General features: G+C 48.2%; 2 protein-coding genes across 3 annotated transcripts in view; one reads left to right on the forward strand and one right to left on the reverse strand.

The window, feature by feature from the left end:
* Positions 1 to 12,449, reverse strand: part of LOC114015438 (aryl hydrocarbon receptor-like) — a 38,450-nt gene extending 26,001 nt beyond the window's left edge. The window contains exon 1 of one of the 2 annotated variants that reach the window (XM_055717793.1): positions 11,716 to 12,449. Coding sequence is in view for 1 of the 2 variants with exons in the window: in XM_055717790.1 (XP_055573765.1) it covers positions 3,069 to 3,109 (41 nt within the window). In the remaining variant the exon portion in view is untranslated. Of the gene's footprint in view, positions 1 to 3,068; positions 3,152 to 11,715 lie in introns of those variants that run through there. The other variant, XM_055717790.1, reaches the window with a different exon arrangement.
* The window catches only part of NDUFA10 (NADH:ubiquinone oxidoreductase subunit A10), a 43,120-nt gene continuing 27,702 nt past the window's right edge, over positions 11,225 to 26,642 (forward strand). Inside the window, exons 1-7 of the mRNA XM_055717795.1 lie at positions 11,225 to 11,377; positions 12,459 to 12,627; positions 13,230 to 13,445; positions 14,226 to 14,312; positions 17,581 to 17,702; positions 20,322 to 20,401; positions 24,155 to 24,209. Coding sequence (XP_055573770.1) covers positions 11,297 to 11,377; positions 12,459 to 12,627; positions 13,230 to 13,445; positions 14,226 to 14,312; positions 17,581 to 17,702; positions 20,322 to 20,401; positions 24,155 to 24,209 — 810 coding nt within the window. The 5' untranslated portion in view covers positions 11,225 to 11,296. The remainder of the gene's footprint in view (positions 11,378 to 12,458; positions 12,628 to 13,229; positions 13,446 to 14,225; positions 14,313 to 17,580; positions 17,703 to 20,321; positions 20,402 to 24,154; positions 24,210 to 26,642) is intronic.

The raw sequence follows: 26,642 nt of genomic DNA on the forward strand, positions 1-26,642 counted from the left end.
AATTTGAATTTTCTAAATTGAAGAAAAACCCTTTGGACCTGCCCCCCCTCCCCCCCATTTGGTTCGACTGCATCCCCTAACATGCAGCTCATGCTGTTTTGACGTAATTTGTCTAACCACAAACTCCCTTTCTGCAGGCATCCTTGCTTCACAGAGTAGCTTTGGATAACAGGATCTGCCAGTATTTAGCAGCAATTTAAGCTTTCCCCTCTACTATCGCTCTCAAATCTTGTCTGGCAGGGCTGCTCGCATGTGTGACACGAGAGGAAATGAGCATTAAATGAAAGGCAGTGAGGTGCCTGTGGAATGTTCATTGCACAGAGCTACAAAGGGGTCTTCCAAGCATGAATGGAAAATTGTAGTATTTTTCCAGAAAAACTCAGTCGTGCTGTTTTGTAACATCAGCGTCAGAAGGGATATACCCTGCTTCTCAAAGAGGATGGGCACAACTCATCACCAAACCTGCCCATACAAGCTGGGCAAAACACACTGGCACCAGTGTTTTTATGTACTCAGTGTGGCTTCAACACTTTCGAAAACACAGTCACTCATCAGGAAGGAAAAAATTAAATAGTTTTACTTTGATATGACTCTGTCTCTGATTAAAAAAAAAAAAAAAAAGAAAAAAAAAAAAGAAAGAGAGGCAAAGAAAGTTATTCTGAGTTTACTCAGACATCCTTTAAAGAAAAGTCCTCTGCCCACTCACTATCCAAATCTAGTCCACAAACAGCCAGTAAGAAGTAAAAATGAGACTGGACATGAGCAAGGAGTGCTGCTCTGTATGGCAGTGGGTAAAACACAGAGGTCTAATGGGGTCCCTTGGAAATTTTGACCAAGCACTGAAAATGCTCTGGCTGAGACACCTGAGGTGACACAGCCAGCAGCAAAGTGCCACGTGGTTAAAGGAGGACACCGCAACATCTCTGTTCCTGCGTGTCCCTGCAGCACATAGGGTGTTTCAGGGCCACCCTTGGAGAGGGGTGATGATGAAGAAGAAAGATGAAGAGGAAAATGGCTCTGGCGATGCCGGGTGGCTCTGTTGACAGGCTGTTCCCATAGGCACACTGCTGTACCCTGTGCCCAGGCACTCCTGGGGCTGGAGGCTTCACAGTTCTTCATCCTCATGGATGCCACAGCAAAACAGCTTCCAGGTGCTCATAGCTAACAAATCTGTTCACACTCTGCCACGCAGTTATGAAGTTCCCAGGAGCTCCATGCAAGCCAGCAGGCAGGGCCAGGAGAACTGCCAGCACCCATCATGCACACTTGAGGTATTGACTTGAGCACAACCACATTATTAGCCACCAGAGAATCTGCACAGGTGAGCCCTGCAGGAAATGTTTCCCACTGCTCACAGAAACAGCGAAGCTTGGTCTAGTTGTTTAAAGCCTGTTTAAATTCCCTGCCTTTGGGACTGCCTCCATCCTCACTATCCAGCTGCCCCCTCTTCACAGGGCAACGCACTGTGCACCGTGCAAGGCTGTCCCAGGAGTGCTGCTCCCCCAGCACAATGCACCGAGCCCTGCCATTCAACAAAGCAGCTGAACACCTACACAAGAAGCAAGGAAAAGGCATTTGAAAGAGGTCTGAGCCCCCATTCTGTTTGCAGGAGCCCTAACGCAGCACATTATGAACTGGGTACGGTGCAAAGCTCCGCACGGCCGTGCCATGGAGTCCACCGTGAAGCTGCTGAGAAAAACTGCTGAGAAAAGCTGCTGACCCTGCTTAGACGGGCCAGCGCGGAGCTGCAGGGAAAGCTCAGCTCCCAGCGGGGCAAAGGCTGTGCCGCTGCTGCAGTGTTATTTTTCCCCAGCTGCCCTTTGAACGGGGCACCCAGCAGGAAGTTTATCACTTTTGCAAGCTGGCAAGTGCCAAGTGATACTATTAACAAACAGCTGAAGTTGCCTGAGCTAATATACTGTCTCCAAATTTTTATTAATTTTTTTAATAAGTAAAAAGCTCTGGACAAACTGTAAAGGGGCCAGAGAGCTCCCTAACCTCACCCTTCCCTCCCAGCCTGGCTGGCTGCACATCCCGCTGCCCTCTGCCCTGCTCCCCTTGGCCTCTCCCAGCAAGACCCTGCCACAAGAAGTGCTCCGTCACAGAGGAAATCATCTCTTCTGATTCCCAAGGCTGGCCCTGCGGTGCCAGGGACTGAGGTCCCTCCTGCTCCAAAAAGACATCTTCTCCCACACCCTGAACCACACAAATCCAGCCCAAACTCTCAGTCTGGCCACACCAGCCTCACCACGGGGCTGGAACCACTACTTCGAGGTGAGCAGGAGAAAGGTTTGAAGCACAACAACCACCCTTTGCGTTTTCACACTTTTTTAAGGCTCCCTAATAACCACTTAAGAGAGGCTCTGGCTCACCTTCTTACCATAGATTTATAACACTGATGCTCCTTCCTTCACCCCAGGCTTGGGCTCAGCTCATCTGCCTCCCAGAGCTATACACCCCCTTATCTCCCGTACACCTGGGAACCTGAGGTAAACAGGCTGATGCAGCTCCAGAGCCAGTATGGGGGAGGCATGAGGGTCCCACAGCCAGGCAACTCCAGCAACACATCGGGGGTGGGGTGGGGGGGGCGTTATGCAGCAGCTATCGAACGGCATGCTAATTAATTATTGAGGAACAGCAATCTTTTGGTAAATAGTAGTTGCTGTGCATTTGATTTACGCTGGCCCTGCAACTCAAACCGGAGGAGAGCTGAGCATCAAAATGGGCATCTCAAACTCCCCGGCGAGCCCACCCCCCCAGCAACACGGGGGATGCAGGATAAATTCCATCGGGATTTTTATTTTTTCACCAGCATGCCAGAGCCTACAAAGCATTAGCTCCAATTAACCCTAATTAAAACAGAGCAGCCCAAGCACGCTGTCCCCCCATCCCTTTCGCTTCTCCAGCTGCTCCCATCCCCACCACCACTTTGCCTCTCACAAACCAGTTTCCAGCCCCCGGCCTGCCCCAGCTCCCTCCGCCCTCCCAGCGCCTGCCAAACTGCCGCCCCCGGGTGGTACCAGGGGAAAGACCCTCCCCGGAGCACGCCCCCCCCCCCCCGCACCCACCTCTTCGGCACCGGCTTCTTCCTCTTCCTCCCCGCGTACATGCCGCCGGCAGCGCCGAGCGCGGGGCGGGGGGCGCGGGGCGGGGCCGGGGCCCGGGGGGCGGGGCCGGAGCCCGGGGGGCGGGGCCGGGGCCCGCGCCCGGGGGCGGGGTTGAAGGAGGATCCCGGCGGGGCGGCCCCAGCCCCTTCCCCGCCCCGGGGACCTCGGCCCGGCCCCCAGCGCCTGGGGGGGCGGCTGCGAGCAGGTGGGGTGGCGGGTCACCGTGCCCGGGAGTGCCGTGCACAGGGGACAGCTGCCACCGTGCCCGGGGGGGGTGTCACTGTTCCCGGGGAGCCGCTAAATCCTGGGAAACACGGTGCCCATGGGCCAGCAGCCACAAGGGGCCACCAAATACACCATGGCCAGAGGGTCACCATCCTCAAGGGGCCACCAAATGCTGGGGAACACGGTGCCCATGGGCCTCCATCCCTAAGGGGCCACCAAATCCTGGGAAACACGGTGCCCATGGGCCACCAGCCACAAGGAGCCACCACATACTGGGAAACACTGTGCCTATGGGCCACCAGCCACAAGGGGCCACCCAAATACTGGGAAATGTTGTGCCCACAGGCCACTGTGCCCGGGGAGCCACCAAACCCTAGGAACACCATGCCCACCAGCAGGTTACCATCTCCGGGGAACCACCATGTTCTGGGAAACAACATGCCCATGGGCCACCCAGCTCATGTTGCTACTGTGCCCATGGGCCACTCTTTCTGGAGTCACCGTGCCCATGTAGCCACTGTGCCCTGGTGGCACGGTGACCCTGGCTGGACACTAGGTACCCACCAGAGCTGCTCCGTCAGTGCCCTCCTCGGCTGGGCAGGGGAGAGAAAATACAACAAAAGGCTCGTGGGTTGGGGTAAGGACGGGGACATCGCTCAGCAGTTACCGACATGGGCAAAGCAGACTCGACTTGGGGAAATTAGTTTAGTCAATTATAAATTAAATCAAACTAGGATAATGAGAAATAAAACCAAATCTTAAAACACCTTCCCTTCACCCCTCTCTTCTTCCCAGGCTCAATTTCACTCCCAGTTTCTCTCCTCCCTCCCCACAGTGGCACAGGGGGATGGGGAATGGGGCCGTGGCTGGTCCCTCACGCACAATCTCTGCCGCGGCTCCTCACACTGTGCCCCTGCCCCAGCCTGGGTCCCCCCGCAGGCGCAGCCCCCCAGGCCCAAGGGGGTCCCCAGCCCTGCCCCAGCCCGGGTTCCTCTGCCCATGGGCCACCAGCCCTGCCTGGAGCTGCCCCAGCATGGGCTGCCCGTGGGTCACAGCCCCCTGTGGGCACCCCCTGCCCCGGGGGGTCCCTGCTGGGCTGCGGGTGAGGGTCTGCTCCCCTGGGGGCTCCATGGGCTGGGGCCACCATGGCACCCCTGGCACCATGGGCTGCCGGGGAGCCTCTGCCCTGGCACCGGGACACCCCACCCCCACCCCCCTCCCGCCTCCTGTCCTGCCCTGGGGGGCTGCAGGGCTGCTGCTCTCACATATTCTCACTCCTCCCTCCAACTGCTGTTGCTGTTGTGCAGTAGCTTTTCCCCCTTCTTAAACATGTCATCCCAGAGGCGCTGCCACTACCACTGGTGAACTTGGTCTTGGCCAGCGTTGAGTCCATCTTGGAGCCAGTGGCATTGGTTCTGTTGGACATGGGGGAAGCTTCTGGTAGCTTCTCACAGAAGCCAGCCCTTTAGCCCCTGACCAAAACCTTGCCACACAAATTAAATACAGCCCAAAAGTCACTGTGTGCACAGCTCACTGTGCCTATGGGCTACTGTGCCTGTCAGCCAGCATGCACAGGGGGACACCAGATCCTGGAAGCCACCATGCTTATGGGCCACTTCTTTTTTCTGCAAAAGGTGACCACTTCAGAGCAGTTTCCATGCTCCTCTCCTGCTGCAGGATGATGTTCATCCACAGGCTCCATGTTGCTGGTCTCCATGCACTGTGTTCCGTGTCTGTGTGGTCCCTCCTGTGGCATACCCACCAGCCCCAGTCCCTTCCAGGGCAGCCAGGCTGGTGTAACACAGGAGATGTAGTCCTGCCCCACAGCCAGAGAGGCAATGCAGAACTGGAGTCACCTGAATTACTGCTCTTTTTCAACATTGAGGTTTTTTGTCGTGCAGTCACCAGTGAAAAACAAAGAACTGAGCAGAGAGATGCAATAAAATCCCTTATTGTCTGGCTCCGTGGAATAAACCTTTCTATTTTCCTAACCCTGCAGGTACCCTTAGTGCTATGACTCCAGGGCTTTGCAAGATAAGCCTCCCCACCTCCCAGAGCCTGATCTCACTTGTCCCTCTCCAGGAACAGCCAGCCTGTTGCCTCTCACTTTGCATTTCCTTGAGTTAACACTGCCCAAAGCTTCTGCTCTTCCACCCCAAAGCCACCTTCAACTGCTGTTGTGAAAACAGGAGTGACAGACAGAGACATAACACCTGACCATGCTTTGGTTTTTACCATAAATCTCTTGTCTTTAAAATCAAACCTGTTCATGTCCCAGTGGGAGGAAAGCATGGTGGACAACACTGTGTTTTCACAGCTGCATTGGTGGTACCGGCAGCTACGTGCCACGGCACAGAGTGGTGGCACGTTGGGAGGTGAGTCTGGCTGGTATCCAGCAGCAGCCACAGCAAGACTAAGAATGGGACAAGCAAATTTGATATTCCCCTGAGGAATTTCCTGGCCTCCAACTATTTTTAGCCTAGGTGCTTTCCTTAGCCAGATATGGCTTCTACCCAGTAATGCTCTTCCAGGCTCCCCTTGAATCTGCGTGACCGTTTAGCACCGTTTGGCAATGAGTTGCGCAGTCCGACTCGCACTGCACGAATGCCCACCTTCCCTGACCTGGTTTGAAAGCCTGGCTTCCGCCACTCACGTGGTCACTTGGGTCTTTGGTTTTCCTTGTTTGCCCTCCTCTGAGCTTTTTCTCATTCCACCGTGTCCCTTCTGAGGTGAGAAGGACAGCAAAAAACCTGTGGATTCGTACTGGTGCCAAATGATGTCCTTTGTTTTCCTTGCTCCACCTTTCCTCACGACTTTCCCTTTTTGATCCTTGCTGAGTTGACATTTTCAGGGATGAGACACCTCTCCTGAGCGGCGAGGCGAGGCTCAGAGCCCCATGTGTTATGTGTAGGCGTGAGACTGCCTGTTCCCACCTGCATCACTTGTGCTGTTACCTGCACTGAATGGGACCTGCTATTTTACTGCTCCATCCTGTAACACCCCTTTGACATCCTCCCTAGGACGAGTAAACATCACCAAATGCAGCCTCCTCACCATTCACACCCCATTTAGGACACTGGTGTCAAACAGCAGAGTTTCCAGCATGGATCGGGCAGAGCTTGACCTCCTGGAGCTGTGGGAATATCTCTCTTATTCCCACGTGGGTGCAGAGGAACACGGAGAGATGGTCCCTGGGGTGTCAGCTCGTCCCCTGCTCTGGTCACCCCTTCAGCATCCTGACAGCCCTACAGCCTCCACTGCCGAGTTTTTCCAACCCTCTCACTGGAAAGACTTGCCTGACGTGCCAGCACATTGCAGACAGAGCTGTAAAGGATAGAAAGCCAGACCCACACACATCGTATGTGGTTTGGTTTTTTTAAGCTGTTTGCAAATTCCAGGGATAAATTTTTGAAATGACACTCGATCACTTCTTGCCAAAGGGCAAAGCAGAAGCAGCTAATGATATAAAAAATGTCCCAGGTCAGCAAAGCTGATGTCAGTTTGATGGGAAATGTGTTAATACATTTGTTTATAACCTTCCTAGACCATACATAGATGCACAGTAATTTAGCCATGCTTTTAATAAGGCAGGCAAAGATGCAGCCCAGCCCTGGAAATTGCACTCCAGTGTCTCCATCAAGTGGAGAAGGGAAGCTGGGGGAGGAAGGTGTCCCAGCTGCCAGCACCACGGGCTGCCCAGTTCTTGGGTGTCTCGGGGGCAGGCAGGGCTGTGGGAAGGCAGTTTCCAGAGGACATCCCTGGGTCCAGATTTCAGCCACTGTGAAACTCAGCTGCGCAGCTCTACCAAAGCAAAAGGCAGAAATAAGTGTCTGTGGGTTTATAACTGTTTGCCTGTATCCATCTCTCCTGCAGACTTGAGGTTGGGAATAGGTGACAGGTGGAGGGAGAAAATCTGGCTGTTGTGCTTTATGAGAAAAGTGCCTAAACCTAATCATGGCAGAGCAGGGGCAAGCCTTCACCCAGTAAAAGCTGGTAGAGCTGCCTTGTCTTTGATGATATTCATCATCTCCAGCACGGTGACTTCTCACAGTCCCTTGTACAATAGTTAGGAAGGTCAAAAGTCTGTTACTGGCTTTCACCAGGGCACTGATCTTTGGCCATCCAGTGCAAGAGTATCCCTGGAGGTAAATCTGACCATAATGGCCTGAGCTCAAGGACAAGAAATGGCAGCAAGGAAACCCTCTTGCCCAGTTTGGAAGCCATGGAGATGCTCAAGCTGGAAAGGAAGAAAATAATTCATCTCTAGTATCAAAGCAGGTCCAGTGTGTAATTGAGGATTTGTTGTGCTTGAGACTCAGTGCTCCGCAGAGTGATGGCATCCCCTCCCATCCCAAATCCCAGCCAAGGAGCAATGGAAGCAGGGCTGTCCTGGGGGCTGGATAAGCCATAGGTGTCCTCTCTGATGAAGCACCCAGGGGAAGTGGCGGTGCCATGGGCAGCCTCTGGTGACAGCCCTAGGCACAGCTCAGCCTGGAAGAGCCCAGGAGCAGCAGGAGATGGAGGGTGAACATGAGAGGAGGCTGCAGCATAGCTCCAAGGTCCAGCGGGGAGACAGGACCAGGGACAAGGCTACCTGCAGCATAGATCCAAGGGCTGCCCACGCACAGGGCCATTAGAGAGGGACACACATAGACACAGGCAAAGGTACAGCCTAAGCACAAGTCTAGGTGCTTGAGGCTGAGATTAACAAAGCCTACAGAGCCGTGAGCAGAGCGTGAGGTTGGCTGGTGCTTGCGGAGACCTGGCAGGTCATCCACCAACATCCCTCATGCAGGTAGATGTCCCTTATGAAGTGCTATGCCTGTGGTGGGTCACCATGGGGCTTTGTCAGGGTGACACCAATCTGGGGCAGGGACAAGGCATGGGGGCTCGGAGCTGAGACAGAGATGGGGATTTATAAAAAGCCCCCAGAGGCTGAGTGGGGAGGGGGTGGGGGTCAGTGCTGACGACCCCCAGGTTTGGGAGTAATTATGGAGCCCAAGGTCATAGGCAGGCAGGATTTGGGGGAGTGAAGGGGGAAAAGATCCAGGGGAGCCATGGGGGCAAGACCCTGCAGCACTTGAGGGCCAAGGCTTGTAGTAGAGGCAATGAGATGATGAACTGGGAGCCAAGGGGGACCTTGGCACAGGCAGGGCCCATGCTGATGTGATGCAGCCCCACAGCTTCCGCTGGATAGGGCTCAGGACAGGGCTGGAAGTGTGGCCATCTCGCTGGCAGTACCGGCAAGGAGCTGCCCTGCCTCCCCCACAAGCTACGCCAGTCCCTAAGGAGACAGCAGGCTGGGAATTATGTGATGGTTGAAAGCAGGAGATAAAGAGATGAAGAAATGTGATTATGGAGGAAGAAGTCAGGCAGAGACTGATCACAGGTTAGGGAGCAGTGCCAGCCCCTGCCATGTCAGCAGAGCATTGCAGGGACTAACCCTGCAGGTGACAGTGATGGTTTTCTGCCCCCCTGGCTCTCCGAGCTGGCCCAGAGTGGCAGCAGACCTGCTCTGCAAGGCAGCAAAGGCAGCACTAAGCCTGCACTTGCTCCCTTTTCTGGAAGAGTTTCTTTTCCAGCAAATTAAAGAAATCTCAGCCCAGGGAGCGTGGTCTTAGGTACCAGGGAGATACTTGGCAAGGGGCACAGCTGTCCCTTCCTGCTCTGACGTCTCCTTGATCTGGCTCCTTCCCCCACCACTTGTTTCATCGAGGCATTTCCAAGCTCGGTCAAAAGCTGAGTGTTAGAGAGCCAGAAACTCTGGTTGATTCAGAGATTTCTCTGCAGTTTTCTGCTCCTTGACCAACACAGGAGGTCAGGCTGGCCAGGCAGATGGATATTTTCAGATGCAAAGCAAATCTGCTCTGCAAGCTTCCCAAAGCAGAACAGTTTCTCCAGCTTTCCTGTTGGCAAACATGGAGCAGCAAAACAAGAAGTAAGGGGAAGCAAAACTGCCACTGGTCACTGCAGCAGTATGGAGACAGGAGCGGCTTCTACAGAGAAGATGCTTTGGATGTGATACCCCCAGATGTGAACAGCATCTTGGCAGCCTTTCCAAAGTCTCCAGCAAGCCCTGGGAGGTATGGGGACCTGTCGGTGCTCCTAACACAGCTCCACGGGACAAGTCATGGTGGCGGGCAGGGGGAAAGCAGCTTTCCTTCAGCATTACCCAGCCCCATCTTGTGGCAAAGATCAGCAAAACCTCCAAGAGCAGCGGTGAAGTCCGCCACCACCACGTCTGCCTGCTGGGTGGGCATTAGGGTGCTTTCCAGGTGTCTTCTCCTGCCCTAAGGTTAAAGCATCCCTTCTCCTGCAGCACCCCCAGGCCCAGCTGCAGGCAGCAGTGGTAGGGTTGGCCCGAGCTGCAGCTGGCCAGCTCCAATGCTTGCATGAGGAGCTTGTCCTTGGCTGCTGCCACCCGAGCACTGAGCCTGCTGCGGGATTTGCCCAAACAGGCTGGGTACATCTTGATTGCAGAAGCACACGCTGGTGAGTTGTCCCCCATGTCCTCTCTGTGCCACCTCATTGTAGCCTCCATTCCCAGTCCATCTTTCATTTCTGGAGGCCATCAATGTTATTGACTCCCATCCCTCCTGAAGGAGGCCCATGCAGCTCTGCCACAAGCAGAGAGCAACAGTGAGAAGCACCAGGCAGATGCTCTTCGCTCTGCAGAGAGTTATGAGGGTTCTCTCTCCATGGTGGCCAAGCAACCTCAGGCTGGCAGCTGGTGGCATCAGAGAGTGACAAATGCACATGGAGGCTGATGGACCTTCACCATCCTCTTCTTTGAGAACAGCGAGAATCCAGAGAGGGAGGGGATGACTCTAAGGCGCTGGTATGGAGGGTGTCACGCTGTCCCCTGCTAGCAATGGCTAGCAAACACAGCCCAAATCAAAGGCCCAAAGCAGAGGGTAGGAAGCATTTTAGATGGGGAAGTGGGAACTGTCCCAGGTCACCAGCTCCCAAAGAGCTGGAGAAGGAGGTAGGTCTTGGTTTCCACCTCTTTGGCTGTGTAAATCCGGAATGCTGTGGGTAGCCAGCCACCGGGGCCTTCATTCTAACGGCTGGGTCCCCACCAGTCTGGAACGGGGAGCAGTTTTTAGGGTTAGGGGTTTTTAGGGTTAGGGGTTTAGGTCCCGCCATGAGTCTTGCAGCCCCCTGCCGGGTAGGAGGTGAGGCTGCCTTGGGTGCCCCGGCGGGGGTGAGGAGGCAGGGGGGCGCCCGGGCTGCACCCTTCGCGTCCGACTGTGTGAGCCCACACGGCGGCTGATGGGAAGCGACACGACGGACAGTGTGGCTGGAAAGCCTGTCATGGCAGAAAAGCCAGGAATAAGCAACTCGCATCCCCACAGCTCGAGCCCTGGCAGTCCCACTGCCCCTGACCCACGGACCCAGCGGGCAGGGGGAGCGTGGGGGGCTGTGGCACGAGGCCGCCTGCCCATTTGGGCCGAGGGGTCAATGCCTGCAGAGCCACCAAGGACACCATGCAGCCGTGTCATTGTCCCACCACCGGTTCTCCTCCCAGAGCCGTGGGACTTCCCGAGGGAACAACGTTTGCCAGGGAAGCGACACTGGAGGCGTGAGGGAGCTCTGCTTTGCCGGGCACAGCGCGGGAGAGGCGGGCAGCTCCCTGCCCCTCGCCCCCTGCCCGCTCTGCCTGTACCGGGACCCCCCAGGGCCAACCCGGCGCCCCCGGGCCCTGCCTCCCGCCGGCGGGCCACAGCGCGGCTGCCCGCCCGCCCCGGCTGCGCTCCCAGGGGCTGGGCAGCACCGGAGCGGACGGGGGTGTCACCGCGGGTGGCGCTGCCACCGGCCCCCGCGGCCAGCGGCGGGAACAGCCGCGGCGGGCACCGCGTGACCCCGGGAGGGGGCGTGGCGCCGCGGGGCTATCCGTGACGTCATCACCCCGCGCCCGCAACTTATCGTCGCGGCGGGGCCGGCGCTGTCACCTCAGCGCCGCCATGTCCTTGTGGGTGGCCAAGCTGGGCCCGGCCGCGGCCGCCGCCGCTCGGGGCCGCCTGGGGAGCTCCGTTGTACCGGCGGTGAGCGGGGCCGGGGAAGGGGGAGGGCCCTGTGCCCAGCCGCGTTCCCTCGGCTGCGGCGGCCGCCCCTCGGCGCGGCCGGGCGGGCTCACCTTGGGGTGCCGGGGCCGCTGCGGCCTGTGCTGCTGGCGCCCTCTCCCCGCCCTTCAGCAGCGGGGCTGGGCTCCCGGGCCGGCCTCTGCTCGCTCCCACCGGCGTTCCTGCGCTCCTGGGAGCGCTGGGGGCCGCCCTAGGGCGGGGGGATGCTGGGCTGCCCCTTAGGAGGGGATATTCCCGGTGGGCCAGTGCAGGGGCGATGGAGAGGAGGTGAGATTTAAGGTAAAGGCATGAGTAAATACCTGAGACCAGAGCGTGGTGACCCAGTGACCTTCACCTTGGGAATGTGGTCTTTGGTGGTGCAGGCGGAAGAATTTTAAACAAAAATAAAATCTCATATGTGTAATGCCACTACGTTGCTCAGAAGAAGACTTATTCGATTTTTGCCAAGGTTTCTGGGCAGCTTTGCTGAGCAGGGCTCAGTAAGGTGCTGCTTTCAGCTTTATGGGTGGTTATTTCTTTCCACCTTTGCCCAGATACTGTCTCATGCAGAAATGAAGCTGGAACTCGCCTGAGAGTCTGGGAGGAAGTTCTGAGGGTCTGGGGGAGGGTTTAATGTTAATATCTACCCAACAACAAGCAAACAAACAAAAGTACAAGCAAAAGTTTACTGTTTGATCTCCCTTGGGAATGCAGGGCACGTCATGTCTCTGGCCTTCAGTAAATCTGAGAAGTTTCTGTCGTTGTGTAGGTTCAGAGTGGAGTTCTGGCAGAGCAGTCCCACTTCAAGTTTTAAAGGCACTGAAAGTTGTTTTATGGTTTCTGCCTTCTCAGCCTTGCTTTTTCATGAAGAGCTTCTCAGCCTAAATATTGCTTCAGTTGTGAAGCTGAAATGGCAGCACTATACTGTATGAAAATTCCTTGCATTAGATGTGCGAGTATGTATCTTCATGCATGTGCAGAAGGTCTGAAAAAGCTGCATGTTGAGCATGCCCAGTTCAGCTAAGAAAACTGAAAATTTAATTTTGGTGTGTTTTTTTTTCAGGCAAGAATTCATATCAGCCCCAAGTGGAATTTGGAGTATGGTTGGCTGGCTTATATGTTGGGAGACAGAGCTATGAGAAAGTTCACTGAATACAGCAAAGTCTTTACAGTGGAGGGAAACTTATCTTCTGGGAAGGGCAAGCTTGCAAAACTAGTAGCAGAAAAACTAGGTATCTCTTATTTTACCTATTTCTGTAATAGTTAATAGAATTTGTCATTACGGTTGTCATTCTTGTGCAAAGAAAGTTAGTTCACCAATAAACTCTTGAATTATTACTTAGGCAGTGCCACAGTTGATGTGGAAAGCTTATTGGTAAGGGGAGAGTAAAATGTTGGTGAGGCTTGAGATGAGGATGGGATATTTGTCAGATCCGTGGGATGCTTGTGTAGGTATGATTTGTTTTGAAAAAAATTCAGTTCTAATGAAGTCATTTTGCTCACTGGGCTCCTACCTCTGATAGAGTCACTGAGCACCTCGAGAGGTAGGATTTTCTGCATGGGTGTACACCAGAGCATCAAGGGGATTAGAGGATTGGTGGCAAAAAGATTCTGCGTAGAATGATAGCTCAGCTCGCACTGGGGAGGTGGAAGGTGGCAATACTTCAAATTTGGGTTTGTCTGCCCTCTGTGATGTGATTGACCAAAGGTTTTTGTGCTGTTTTCAAGAGTTGTTCAATGTAAAGCTATATATTTGAGCTGCATAGATGTTTACTGTAAAGGAACAAAACTTATATATTGATTGGTGCTCTGTTGTGGGTTTCTTTTTTGTCAGGGATGAAATACTTCCCAGAAGCAGATATCCATTACCTAAACAGAATCACGGCAGACGGAACACTGCTGCATGAGAAATTTAATGGTTTCTGTAACCTAGAGAGGTTTTACAATGATCCGAAATGCCCTGATGGACACTCTTATCGACTGCAAGCTTGGCTGTTTGGTAATCGTGTTTTACAGTATGCTGATGCATTGGAGCATCTGCTGAGCACAGGTTAGATTTCACAGTGAATAAATTTCATTTCTGAATTAACATCTGAGTGTAAGTTGCAAGTAAGCTGTGTAAGTGCTTTGCTAATACCTGCATTTTAAAATGGAAGGCTCTTGAATGGTTAAGCTTTTTATATTTTTTTCCCCCTTAGTGAGTACATGTGAGCAGCCATTTGGAAAAATACTTTGCATGTTTTCTGTTGGAACAGTATCTTATATCCTTTCAAGCAAAGGAAATATGTACACATTACCAAGTTCATTAGTTTTCATTTGGCAAGCCCTGATTATTCTCAAAAAGGCATTTTAAACATACCAAGATAGCTTTGTGTTGTATGGCCTTTTTAAAACTCTTCCTAGACTTAGTTCCTAATGGTGTCTTTTGTTCAGTCTTTATTTCATTAAATACTGTTGTGTGGTGGTGGTGTTACAATTTGAGTGTCTTCTGTTGAGAGAAGATTTCCTATACCAACACTGATTTACCTGTTGCTTATGCTTTAGTAAGTGTTTCCCAAAAAAGATGAAAATATGTGGATACCAGAAAGTTTGACACATTTAAGTACTCTAGTAATAGGTACAGTAGGAGAATATGTGGGTGAGACAGGCATGTTCAGCATACGTATCCAGTATGTTTTAGTGAGCCAAAAGCTTGCTCTTTGATTTTATTTAAATTTTCTAGAAAAGCATTCAGAAAATTGACTGTAAGAGAAGTATTGTCTATAATTTTAAATGTTTCTGCCAGCAGTCTCTTTGAGCCTTGCTGACTGGAACCTCCTTTCAATTGCAGGACAAGGTGTAGTGATGGAGCGCTCTCCCTACAGCGACTTTGTGTTTCTGGATGCAATGTTTAAACAAGGCTATATCCACAAGCGATGTAAGTTACTTGCATGCCAAAGGAAGTTGTTTTGCTGTAATCTGTCAGAAGTGTGGTAGTTTAGGTTTTAAAAAAGAAACAAAAAAGCCTGCTTGGAAGATGGTGTCCTTTAAATACTCAGAGTTGTTTGTAAGGTGCTTAGCACCTTGCTGTTCTGTGCATCAAGGACCAACCTCCAGCCATGAGACTTCCAGGTTTTCTTTGAGGCTTTGGTTCTGCTGATATGTTAAAGAACATGTATTCTGTGTATTGCTCGTGTCCTGTCAGCCAGAGACTCCTGTAGTTCCCTGAACGTGTGGTGAGGATGCTGATGAAGACTAGAGGTCCTTTGGGGAGACCATGATCTTGGAGTATTAGGTGGGAGGTAAATAATGGGCCAGCAGGGTTTGTCCTACTTGCCTTAAAGAGCCAGGCCTGCTCCGAATGTCAGAGAAGACAAATGTTGCCCTTGTCTTCAAGAAGGGCAAGGAGGAGGATCCAGGGAGTTACAGGCCAGTCAGCCTCAGCTTGATCTGATGGAGCAAATCCTCCTGGAAGCAATGTCCAAACATATGAAGATGTTTAGGTGATGGATAATAGTCGTCATAGTTTTATGAAAAGGAAATCACACTTAAACAGCTGCTAGTCAGCTCCTCATAGCAGGCTAGCTCAGTGGATGAGCAGAGAGCAGTGGCTATTGTTTATATTAAGCAAGGCTTTCAGTGCTGTCTCTCATAACCTCATCACTGAAAAACTGATGGTTTAGTTATGCAGGCAGTGAATTGAAAAGTGGCTGAACTGCTGGGCTCAAAGGATTGTGATCAACAGTGCAAAGTCCAGCTGGAGGCCAATAACTAGTGTATCCCAGGGGACGAGGATGTTGCTCTCATCAAAACTGGAGTACTGTGCCCAGTTCTGGGCTACCAGTTAAAAAAAAAAAAGATGTGAACTTACTGGAGGGAGTCTAGCAAAAGCCCTGAAGGTCATTAAGAAAGTAGAGCATCCAATGCATGAGGAGAGATTGAGAGAACTGGGGCTTTTTGGCCTGGAGAAGAGAAGGCAAGGCTCAGGGGGGTGTATAAATCCCTGATGGTGTTTATGTCTAAAAATACTTGACGGGGGAAAAGTACTGTGTGGATCCAGTCTCTCCTCAGTGGCACTTAGTGAGAGGACAAAAGGCAAAGGGCCTTGAAATACAAGAGGTTCAATTTATAAGAAAAAAAAAACATTTTCTACTGTGAAGGTAGTGAAACCTTAGAGCAGATTGCCTGGGGAGGCTGTGGGATCTCTATCCTGGAGATACTCAGAACACTCGGACACAGTCCTGAGCCACTTGCTCTAGTTCACCCCATTCTGAGCAGACTGGCTGAACAACATGATCTGTGGATGTTCCTTCCAACCTGGGTGTGATTCTGTGGTTTGGGGTTATGGGTGGTGAGCTCCTGAGCAGTGCAGTGTTACTGTGCTGGTGCCTTGTGGACAGATGCATAGAGTCTCCATCCCTTGGCTAGGAATGGAGCAGTTGTGAGACACATAGGAGACCAGCCACAGCCAAATGTGCAAACTTAGCGCTGAGTTTGAAAGTATGTAGAAAATAACCGTAAAGCCCTGTCATCAGCTGACCCTTTAGTAAATTGCTGTTGAAATTCTTGTTTCTGCCTGTTCTTAGCAAATCTGGCATTTTGACTACTCATCAGGTGAAGATAATTGTTCCCCTGACTGCCTCGTGCTGCTTCAGTCCTGTTTGATTTGGCTTAGATTTAGGAGGTGTATATTTGTTTTTTAACACCTGCTGTAAGTTGCAACTTTTTGCTGAATGTGTTTGAGAGCTGGTTGTAATGAACTGTCTTACTGCTCTGTGGTGGTGAGGCAAACAAAGCCCAGCGACCCACAATTTCTATTTAATATAAAATGCTAGTAATAAGTAATGGATTGCTGGAATCCTTACACAGCATACATCTTGATTAGAGGTACTGCTGACTTACTGTGGTGCCAAGCACAGTGGGCTTTAAATTTTTCACAAGCTGTTTGAATTTGAAAGCCTGGCACTACATTTCTAGCTAAGCCAATGAGCCTTATTGAGGAAAGCTTGCACTAGATTTAGGTTTAATGGAGCCTGTGCTATTGGTGCCATTTTAATTTGAATTGATGCTTCCCCTGAACCTGTGTGGCTTCCTAATCACCAACTATTACCCACAAAATGCTTTAGGTTATTGATGTGGTAGAACCACAGACCTGACCAGCTCCTCTCAGATACATTTTTCTGCATGGGAAGGTGAGGTCCTCCAAAGGGCAGCCTGGTGGTTGTGTTTTTGGAGAGAAGATCTGCTGTTGCTCACGTGGAGCACAGAGCTACTGAGTAACAGTAGTGCACAGTATGCCTCCAGTACAGGTGAAGAGGGACGTTGCTGGATTGGTGATGCCTTAAAATATTTGGTTTTCCTCAACATGATTTCTTGTAGGCATTGGAGGGCAAGGCAGATGCCTGCCTCATCCTTGGGTTTCCCCCCTTGTAGAAAATAGAGTACAAGTTCTTGCAAAGTCTTCTTGAAACATGTGACCTTCCGCTGAAGCGGTATCATGAAACAGCTCTTCTGCGGGTGGTGAGGCTTATTTAATGTGGCATTTTAGAGCCACCGAGGGCGCATGCGTTTTCAGTTCTCTTCCAGTAATCAGTAATGACCTCTGGGACTTTAGTTGTGTTTGTTCACCTTTGCCACACTGTCATCTTTGTAGGAGGTTGGGGCCATTTATTTTGTGGATGAGGCTGTGGCAGAAGGCAGCCCCAGCCGGTGGTCACCTCAGGTGACCTGAGTGCTGCAGTCTCTCCCTGATGTTTTGAGGGGCTGTCTCTAAATGATGGTGGGCAAAACCTAAGTTTCTCTAAACTTGTTAGAAATAAACCCCCTCTTTGATAATAGCTGCTGTTAGATTCTTGTGACAGTGCATGCAGCTTCTTAGTTTAATTGTGTTTTACTTTCTGTTTCTGGAAGAGTGTTTATTCTAAAAACTTCCTGAATCCTATTTGAAGAAAACCCTACCCTAAACTTGTTGTATCAGCCAGGAAGAGGAGATACAAATACAAAGGTGGAGGATGTGGTTTAATTGCAAATAGAATGTGTTTAGCAAGTGCAGGAAAAACCACTCAGGAAATGATTGAGGGTTCATTACCAGACAGATTATAATCACACTGTTCCTATTGCACTTGTCCTCGTTTGTGAAGTGTGTATGTGTTCAGCTGGGCTGCCTTTAGCTCTCCAGTGTATTTGGTTCATTTTTTTTTGTACAGGTCTCGATCACTACAAGGAGATCAAAGAGAACAGCATTTGTGAATTCCTGCCACCTCACTTGGTCATTTATATAGATGTACCTGTCCCAGAGGTGCAGAAGAGGATTCAAGATAAAGGCGAGGTAATTTTATGTCTTGCTGCTGTTGCTGACTGTTAATGTCTGTTGTAATCAAACCTTTATGCATGAGTCCTGTGGGCTTTGGTGCAGAATTCTGCTTCTGAAAAGGTTCTTATCCTCTTAGGTGTAAGAACTGTGTGTTGGTGGTGACTGTGTGGGTATTCTGGTATGTTTTCTCTAAAAAATGCAAAAATCAACTTTTTGACTTGCAGCAGTATGCTGCCATTTCTGTACTGAGAAATTGTATAAAATTCACCAGCTCTTAAAAACCAGCCTCTGTAGCTGCCACATCAGGAGTCATATCCAGGTAATGTGCTTCTTGCAATACACTCTAAGATTATCTGTACTTTTGAGTATCGGAAGACCCAGCTGTGGTCCCTGTCTCCAGCTTCCCCAGCCGACTGCTTTTTCAGACCCACACAATGTCAACACAGGTCACTTGTGATCAGCAAGTTCAGTTAACTTTCTGAAATTAAGAAAATTACTGTTTGGTGCTTTTGTATTAACACAGTGAAACCACCAGTTTTAAACTGAACACTAATTTTGTATAGGTATTCCATGAAATACAAAATTCAGGGTGTTTTCTGGCTATTCTGATGTAAAGTTGATGAGAAGTCCAGTTGCTTCTTGTCACTAGTGCAACTTCAGTCTAGTCTGAGGTCATGGTATGTGACTCTTACCTATTACTGATCTTTGACAGTTGTGGAACATTCTCACTTTTGCTCTCAGAACCCTTTGAGGGTGGCATAGTTTCTCTCCAAGATAATCTGTTCTTGAAGCCGTGGTATTGGATGGAGACTACTGGTAAAAAGAAAAGAAAATAAACTTAGTTCTGTAGCATTGTCTTCAAATTACCTCTCTTTATATCAACATATTAGGTGGCTGGCTTGTTGAAATAGTCTTGGATCGGAAAAGCTGTAGGGTGCTTTTCGATAATGACTAATCTAAAGAAGGTTTTTGGTCTGGGTCTTTGCATCCCCCTTCTGTGATACTTGGACATGTGCTTGTAAGTAGTCTCAGATGTGTTATGACGATTAAATAATGTTTACCTTGTACCTTGTTCAAAGGCTATGGAAAATTTCGTCGAGTGAAGTATTTAACTGTGGAAAGCCTGATAGATTAATAAAGAAAAGCTTTCTTGTAGGAAAATTGTCGGGTCTCTTAAATGCTGGTGATGCCCGTTTCTCTCGAAGTGTGTGTGTGAGTGTGCTAGGGTGACCTAGTAGCATTTCGTTTTGTGGTTTCCTGCTCATTTAAGAGGGAGCCTGATGATTGCCAAAGGGAAGCGGCATCAAAGCCGTAAATGGAAGGCTGCCCTTGCCGCTTTGTGATCTGCATGGCCTGAGTTGCTTAGTCTGCTGGTTGAATGGCTCTGCCCTTCTGCCCTCCAGCAGTTTAGGCCATGACTGAATGTGCCTCTGCACTTTAATGAACAAGATACTCTTGTACTGGAAAACCATAGCGTTTTTCTTTTGGCAACTTCAGTGACAGAATTAGAAACTTTTTAATGTATCGTGGGAATTTGAGTTCTTTTTCTTTTGTAAGCATAAAAGTTGGTGGCATTTTTGAGACCTTTAGGCAGAAATTGCTGGTGTAACTTGTAACTTTCTGACTCAGTGGCACTACTGAACATTGTAGTGCTTGTTTTGGGGATGGTATTTTGGGGAATTCTGCCGCCTTGGCAGATGGAATGTTTGATGTTCAGCGTGCTGTTGTTGCAGGGCACTGGAAAAAGAAAAGCCCTCCAGTAGGCCCAACAAGCAGAGACACAGATCCTTCCAACATAATGGGCAACTTGAATGAGCATTTCAAGCAGGAAATGTATTTTAATTTTAGGATTGAACTGAAGGAGCAATGGTAGATTAGAGAAACTCCTGGCATTTTGCAAATGTGGCATTGAAGTACACTGTGTGGAAGATGAACTGTTTTAACAGTAGGTATGATATCCATTGAAACTTTAAAGAAAGATTTTGGACTGGATGGTTGCCCATGCACTTGACTTAGACAGCAAATGGGTGCATGTTGGCCCTCGCATTGAAAAGGCAGTCTCAGACAATCTTCCATTTTCTGGATGTTTATATAAAACTTCCTTGAATGGGCAGGTAGCTGAGATTGATTGGTCCTTGGAAAGCTGATCTTTTTGAGGCTGTTGATGTATGGTTCTCTTAGTTTATGTGAGCCTCAGGGCAAATGAGGTGATTCCTGTAACAAACTGAAATAAATTGGAAGAAACTTTTTCGCTTTTAGATTCTTCTGTTAAACCTGACTTCCTTTCTTTCTAGATTCACAAGCTTATCAAAAGAATCTTACTGACATGGCTAATTATTAACACCATGGGCATAATAGTACAAGGCAAAGCAATGATTAACACAGACTGACTTGTTCCTTGGGGTACTCTAGATATATTTACTGCTGTGTAAAAAGTTCTAAACACTCCAAGTGTGTCTTAGTTCTTTGAATTTTCATTGATGTGTACATGGTTCATTCAGATGTTTCATTGTTAATACAAGAGTGAACTCTTGGCAGATATTGTGGCAGTGCCTTCTGTTTAGGCTGGAATCTGTACTGGTGGGAAAACAAAGAAAAGTAATTTCACATCATTGTTTTCTGTTTGTGTTTTAGCCATATGAGAAAAAGGTGTCTCCTTTGTATCTCCAGGGCATTGAGGATGCTTACAAGAAAACCTTCTTACCAGAGATCAGGTTAGCAAACCAAAATGTTTCATCTAAGTCTGAATAAAAATGTGTGCAAATCATAAAATCTCTGACAATCAAATAAAATCCTGTTGTGAGAAATCATCCTTGTGCTACGTGGTATGGTATTATGTCCTAATGACTGGGTATTGCATTCATGGCATAACAACTGTGCGTAATTGTGTTGCAGTGCTGGAAGAACAAAAATGAAGCCTTTTTGGGTGTGAGCTTTGTAAAGCTGTTTTTTGACTCTGAATAGATTCAGAGTGTGGGAAGTGTTGTACAATAGTAAATTAATTTGATTTCATTGACCTACCTTATATGTTGCAAAACTAATGAGCCCTGATGTGCAGTGTATTTTTTTTTTTTTTTTTTTTTCCATCCCGCTGTCCTGGGCATTGTGACTTTGCTGTCATGGAGTCAGGTACAAGGAAGTATAAATGTTTCCATAGTTAAGAGCTCTTCAGGGGCAAACCCAGGAGTCTGGTCAGTTCGCATCGTGGAAACAAGTTCTGTCTCCCTTTCTGATGCTATTTTGTATGTGGTTGTCATAAACACCTTTGCTTCTCTTTGTGGTGGCTGGCAACAGTGGTTAGTGTGCTTTCTTGGAGCTATAGCTATAGATGTGGTTTTGTGTTTGCATGATCTGAAGAGAGTGTGATGCAGTATAAGGCTTTCTCAGGCCTTTTTGGAGAGTTTGGAATTTTTCTCTCCTAAAATTTCCTTTCAGTTGTCACAGCTTTGGCTAGCTTCTTGTCAGTGGTATGGTGGGAGAGGTGAAAGGCTTTCAGGTAAGGGACCGTTCCCTTTTGTAGTTGTTTCTCTACCTCATGAGGCATATACCTGATGCTCTTACACATTTAAAAAGGATTTGATGGGTTTGTTGGTGCTGGTAAATAAAGACTGCACTGCTACTTGCTCTCAGAGTTTAAAGGTACTTGTCTCTGGGTTCTCCTGGCTGTCTCTGTCTGGGAAGCAAGGATGTGTGCACTGTAAACTTGAGATGAGACTGTTATAGTTTGCCAGCTATCCAAATTCTTATAGAAGAGCTCTATCCAAAATCAATTTGTCTGAAAAATCTAAAAGTACATGAATGTAAAGTAGTCTTGGTCCCTCAAACAGCTTTCTGGAAGGGAAACTCTTAAAGGTCACAGAGCCAGACCTACCTTACATCAAAACAATCAGTAATTGTGCAAGGTTCAGTGTATGCATGGAGCTGATTGAGTTGCATTTAAATCACAGTAGGCCTTCAGGTGTATTGCAGCCTGCTTGTTTCACCTTGCTTTCTTGCTCCGTCTCCCAGGGTAAATCAGTGTAATTGCGCTGTCAGCAATTGAACTGGATAACTTCGTATTGAGCTTGTCATTCATACAGGGCAGAAGTTGTTGGTGCGGTGTATGGTCAGCTGCTTCCCAGTGCATCCCCCACAGCTCTTGGAAGGGAATGAAGGGGGCTAAGGATGGAGAGGGAGGGTGGGAGGCCTTGGGACTGTCATCTCCCTGAGGGCAGAACTGTTTTGAATTCACTGGCGAGAAGAAAAATGCTGCTTGTTCTTTGGATCAAATTGAGCTCCAGAAATATACCGTAGCGTTTAGTGAGGCTAAATCCTAGACCTGGTCCTGCTGTGATTTCAACTCTTTCCCCTTTGTCTGTACATGGTCAGTACGCTTACCAAGCAAACGCCCTCTGGTTGTCATCCTCATCAGCAGATGGGCTTACAATAGCTTGTCAGGTCAATCTTTGTGCTCGGGTCTGAAGAAGGATGTCTCTTTCCCCTTGATGTGGGGGAGTTCTGAATGTGTGAAACTTTAGCTTTGTGCATCTCTGGACCTCACTGATGGCTTGTATATTGGATAAATGTACAGAAGCTTCACCTGCTGGCTTGCGGGGTGATGCAATGAAGAATATTTATGCCTGGTTCCTAGTCTGTAGGCAGACTTAAGTATTTGATTCCCTAACTCTTGGGGATGACCAAAATCTGGGTCAAAGAGGCTAGAAAGAGTTATTACAGACTGTTGAACAAACTCCTTCATGCTTTCCATGTTCAAGCCTATGTTTGCTTGTTCAAGCTTGTGTTTGCTTGTTCTCTTGCTTTTCTTGAAATGCAGCAGGAAAACAGACTAGTTTGTCACTTAACAAAATTCCTGTTACCTTGTTCCATTTATTTGGAGCAGCTTGATGCTGCTTGAAATGGTGCGTTTTATAATGGATATCTGGCTGTCTTAAAATTGGTGCTTCCTTTCTAGTCCAGCGTGTTTATGAATGTCTTTCAATGTTTCTTTGGGTAGTGATTTGTGAGCTTGGTGCTGTAGCAAGTAGTACCTCATGATTTTGAACAAAGAGCTCTTGTTTTTAGATTTTTCTTTTCCTGGTCCAAAGCCCTAAGATTGCTAATGTTCTCTTTCATATCCAATACTGCTTCCACTGAGCAGCTGTCTTCTCTTAATGAAAGCCCTAATAATCTGCAGAGTATCAAGTGATTTGATCTGCATTGTTAATGCAATTGCCAGTATAAGACACTGGTGAAGTCTGACCTTGCCCTTCGATTACTGACAGTTGATATTGAAGATGTGGGTTATGCGTGCTACGCTGTCAAGCAGCTCCCTTTTTAAAAGAGGTCATTTATTTTCTCTCTGTGACTGAAGAGTTGTGGGAGGCATTCTGCTTTGTTCTCAAGTTGAGAACAAACTCTTAAGTAATTCCCCTCTCAGGAGCAACAGTTGAATGGCTGACTAGGAGCCTAGGGGTCTGTAGGAATAAAGGCATTTTATAAATGAATTTTTATACTAGAGTTGTTTTCACTGACCAGTGTTAATGCAGACCGGGAACTAGTTCGGACTGCTGCAGTTAAGTTGTTTTGATAATGTGACCACTTAAAGTAACTTAGATTGCCAGCCTTAATCCTGATTAAACTTGGAAGTGGTTGTGCTAAGCAAAAAGTCTGCAGATTCTTCTCCATGCCCTTCTGCTTTGCTGTGTTTGTTATATGTTTGTTTGCTATACTGTGCACATTGGGCATCCATTTTATTTTCTCTTTAAGTTTTTGTTCACTGAAGGAAAGGCCTTCCAGGGCGGCTGGAGCAGGTTTGGCAATGACTGTTACTCAGGGCAGCTGTGCATATGTAGTAATGAAACGTGTTCATATGGGAACTCCTATTGTGGCCCTGCTGTGCAAGTGACTTTTTCTGAGAAGGTTGATGTTTGAATAAGAAAACAATCTTGTAACCGGGAAGCTATCGCCTGTCTTAAATGTTTTTATACTTACAGAGTCTGCTGCCTGCCTTTGTATTGGTTCAGTTAGCTCAGTCTTACTAAATAATGATGAATGAAGGTATTCTTTTCTTTGAAATTAGCCACAGGTGTTAATGTACTTCTGAAAAGCAAGGTCTAATGAAGTTTCTGGTTGGGCTGGTTGAGAATTTCACTTGGCTTCAAATAGATTGGGCAGTTGTAATTGGGGCATGTATCTGTACTAGTGAAATGGAAAAAATTCATAGGTGGAATTTTTCTTTTGTTTCTTTTGAACTGAAACTATGTAGATAACACAGGCCCTTTGCCCTTTAAAAACAGTTTTCCACCAAGAAAGAAGCAACTTACAGGTCTAAGAGGAATTCTGTTGCAAGAACTCCATAAGCATTCTAAAAAATTGTGATTATTCTGGTTGTTTTTGCCTTTTAACTTCATTTCTGCTTCGTTTCAGAATAGGGGAAAAGATGGGTAGAGCAGTTGTCAGGGAAATTAAATTTTTTTTCCTCTTTGCAGTGAGACCACTGAAGTCCTGCAGTACACAGCAACTGAGGCAGAGGATGTGGAGAAGGTAAGAGTTTGTTGCATATATTGATTGTTTTTCTTTTAAACTTACAAGAGTGAAATGTAAAGAGAACATGTTGTCCTAGATAACAAACTTGTTAACTATTTAATGCATTTAGTGTTTGTTGCTATAACAAAGATCTGGGCTGGGTCTGTACTAGAATATTTTGATGAGTACATGTCATTTTGTCAGGAGAGGGGAAATCTCACCTGCCATCCTTTCTGCCAAGATACCTGGCTGGCTGAGTAAGCAAAACCTCCTGTAAGCCACATGATTATCACTATCATTTTTTAGTATCTTTTGTCTGCTGTAACTTATGCTGGGTGTTTCCAGATTTGGTTTGTTTTTTCCAAGAAAATTCTGTGAGGGAGGTGAAAACAGAGTAGCCTGAGTTCTTGCTGGGCTGTGCAGTGTTTGGCTGTTCAGTCAGCATCCCTCTTTGAAGTGGCTGGTGGGATGTGCTAGGCTCTTCATAGCTCAGTTTGGTTAATATCATCAGTTCCCAAAAGGTGAGTCACCCCCAGCATTCAGCTGAGGCTTTGTCTACCAGTATAAGGTCTGTCTCTGTTGGCTTTGTCATTGCAGCTTCCTGTGATCCAGGCTGGTATATAGGTTCCTATGTGATAAAATAGCTGTTTTCTAAAAGTGCATCGTTATTTGGTTGTGATGAAGAGCTGAATAAACAGAGCTGTTATAAGCTTTGTAACCCGGGGTTATTCCTTTGTATGAGCTAACATGTGGTATCTAAACTGCATTTTTTTTTTTCCCCCCAAATGTTTTTGCCAGACATGTTAGTCCTGGACCAAGCCAGATAAATTGCCCTCTCATTGCTAGAAATAAGCCATCTCTTATGTGATAAGATTAACCTGAGATCACTGCTTCTTCCCACTCAACTGTGTCATTTCTTGGAGTAGGTATAATATATTTGCCTTATTTCAACAAACGTTCTTGCTCATGGAGGGTCACTAGTGGCATAACAAGCCTTTTGCTTTCCCATTGTTAACTTTTCTCTGTAGCTGCTGTCCCTTGCTGGAAAGAGCAGTGAGGTTTTGGTAATCCTGGACAGGTTTGTAGTGGGTGCATTTCAGTTCGAGGGATGAAGGTTATGCGGCAAGGCCCTCAAAACTCACTCAAATTCTAAAATAGCAGTAAGGATCTCAGCTGCGCACATTAACTGAAAAATAATTTTTCAGATAGGTCTTGCTGATTTTTAATATTTCATTCTCTGTGTTTCTTGTTTGAAAGCTCTGATAACCTTTCCAGAGTCCACTTAATGCTCTCCTTTCCTCTGTTAGAGACGAAAAGAAATATGAGACTGGTTATATTGTGTTCTGCTTTAGGAAGTAGATCCAGAGCTTTATACAGCAGTATGCAATTAATTCCTGATTCAGCTGGGAAGAGAGAAGTGGCAAGGTGATTACTTTGAGATGGAAAACTTACTAGTTCGGTGAAGGGGAGAAGTTTGGGAAAGCATAATGGGGTTTCCCAAATCAGATGCGAAAGGAAAGCAACATTCATTTTGGTATATCAGCACTCATCCACCCACCCACCTGCACTACATATGACACTCAGCAGGTAGCAGGCCATCTTACTGGAGGGGTTTGCATGGAGTTCTGTGGGGGCGCTTCCATCTTGCTATGGGACATGCCCTAGAGCCTTTCCTAGCTCAGCTTCCAAGTCAGTGCTTCACTAAAGATCCTTAAGCCCAACCTTGGCATTCATAGCAAGGGAGGTTTCTGACTGCTGACTGCCTTTGTGAAGCTCTCAAAAAAACCCCCAAACAAAACACATTCGAACGTTTTGAAGTGTTGCACAAGGCAGCCTGTCACTGCTGTGCTCACTTGCTGATGGACTGGGTTTGACAGGGATCAAGTTAATTTTCTTTGCAAGAGTGTATATGGTGCTGTGCCTTGGATCTGACCAGCCCAGTGTTGATAACGCACCAGTATTTTAGCTATTGCTGAGCAACGCTTGCGCAGCGTCAAGGCTTTCTCTGTTTCTCATTCTTCCCCTGGCAGTTAGGCTGGGGGTGTGCAGAGGTTTGGGAGGGGATGCAGCTGGGGTGCCTGACCTGGACTGACCAAAGGGATATTCCACATCCTGTAATGCTGAGAGCAGTCCTGGGAGCAAGGGGCTGGAAAATCTCCTGGATCTTTCAGCTTGGGTCCTGCTGTAGGAGTTGGCGATGAATCTGTTTCGGTTGAAGTCTGCAGTAAACTTTCTTCTTTTAAGACTGACTTTTTTCAGAGGAACGAAGTGTAGATTTTAGTTAGCCTTGTACATTAAAATATCCTGCAACTAATATCCTCGTGTTCCCATGCAAAATCTTTGTGAAGCAGAAGACATTGATAAGGACTTTCCTGGTCCTAAAATTGGACACGTTAGCTGCATTGCTGTGTGTTTCTAGGCCTTTTAGTTCCCTTCGTGACAATATGGTTG

The sequence above is a fragment of the Falco cherrug genome, chromosome 8 (genome assembly GCF_023634085.1).
Source record: "Falco cherrug isolate bFalChe1 chromosome 8, bFalChe1.pri, whole genome shotgun sequence".
In the NCBI taxonomy this organism is placed as follows: Eukaryota; Metazoa; Chordata; class Aves; order Falconiformes; family Falconidae; genus Falco; species Falco cherrug.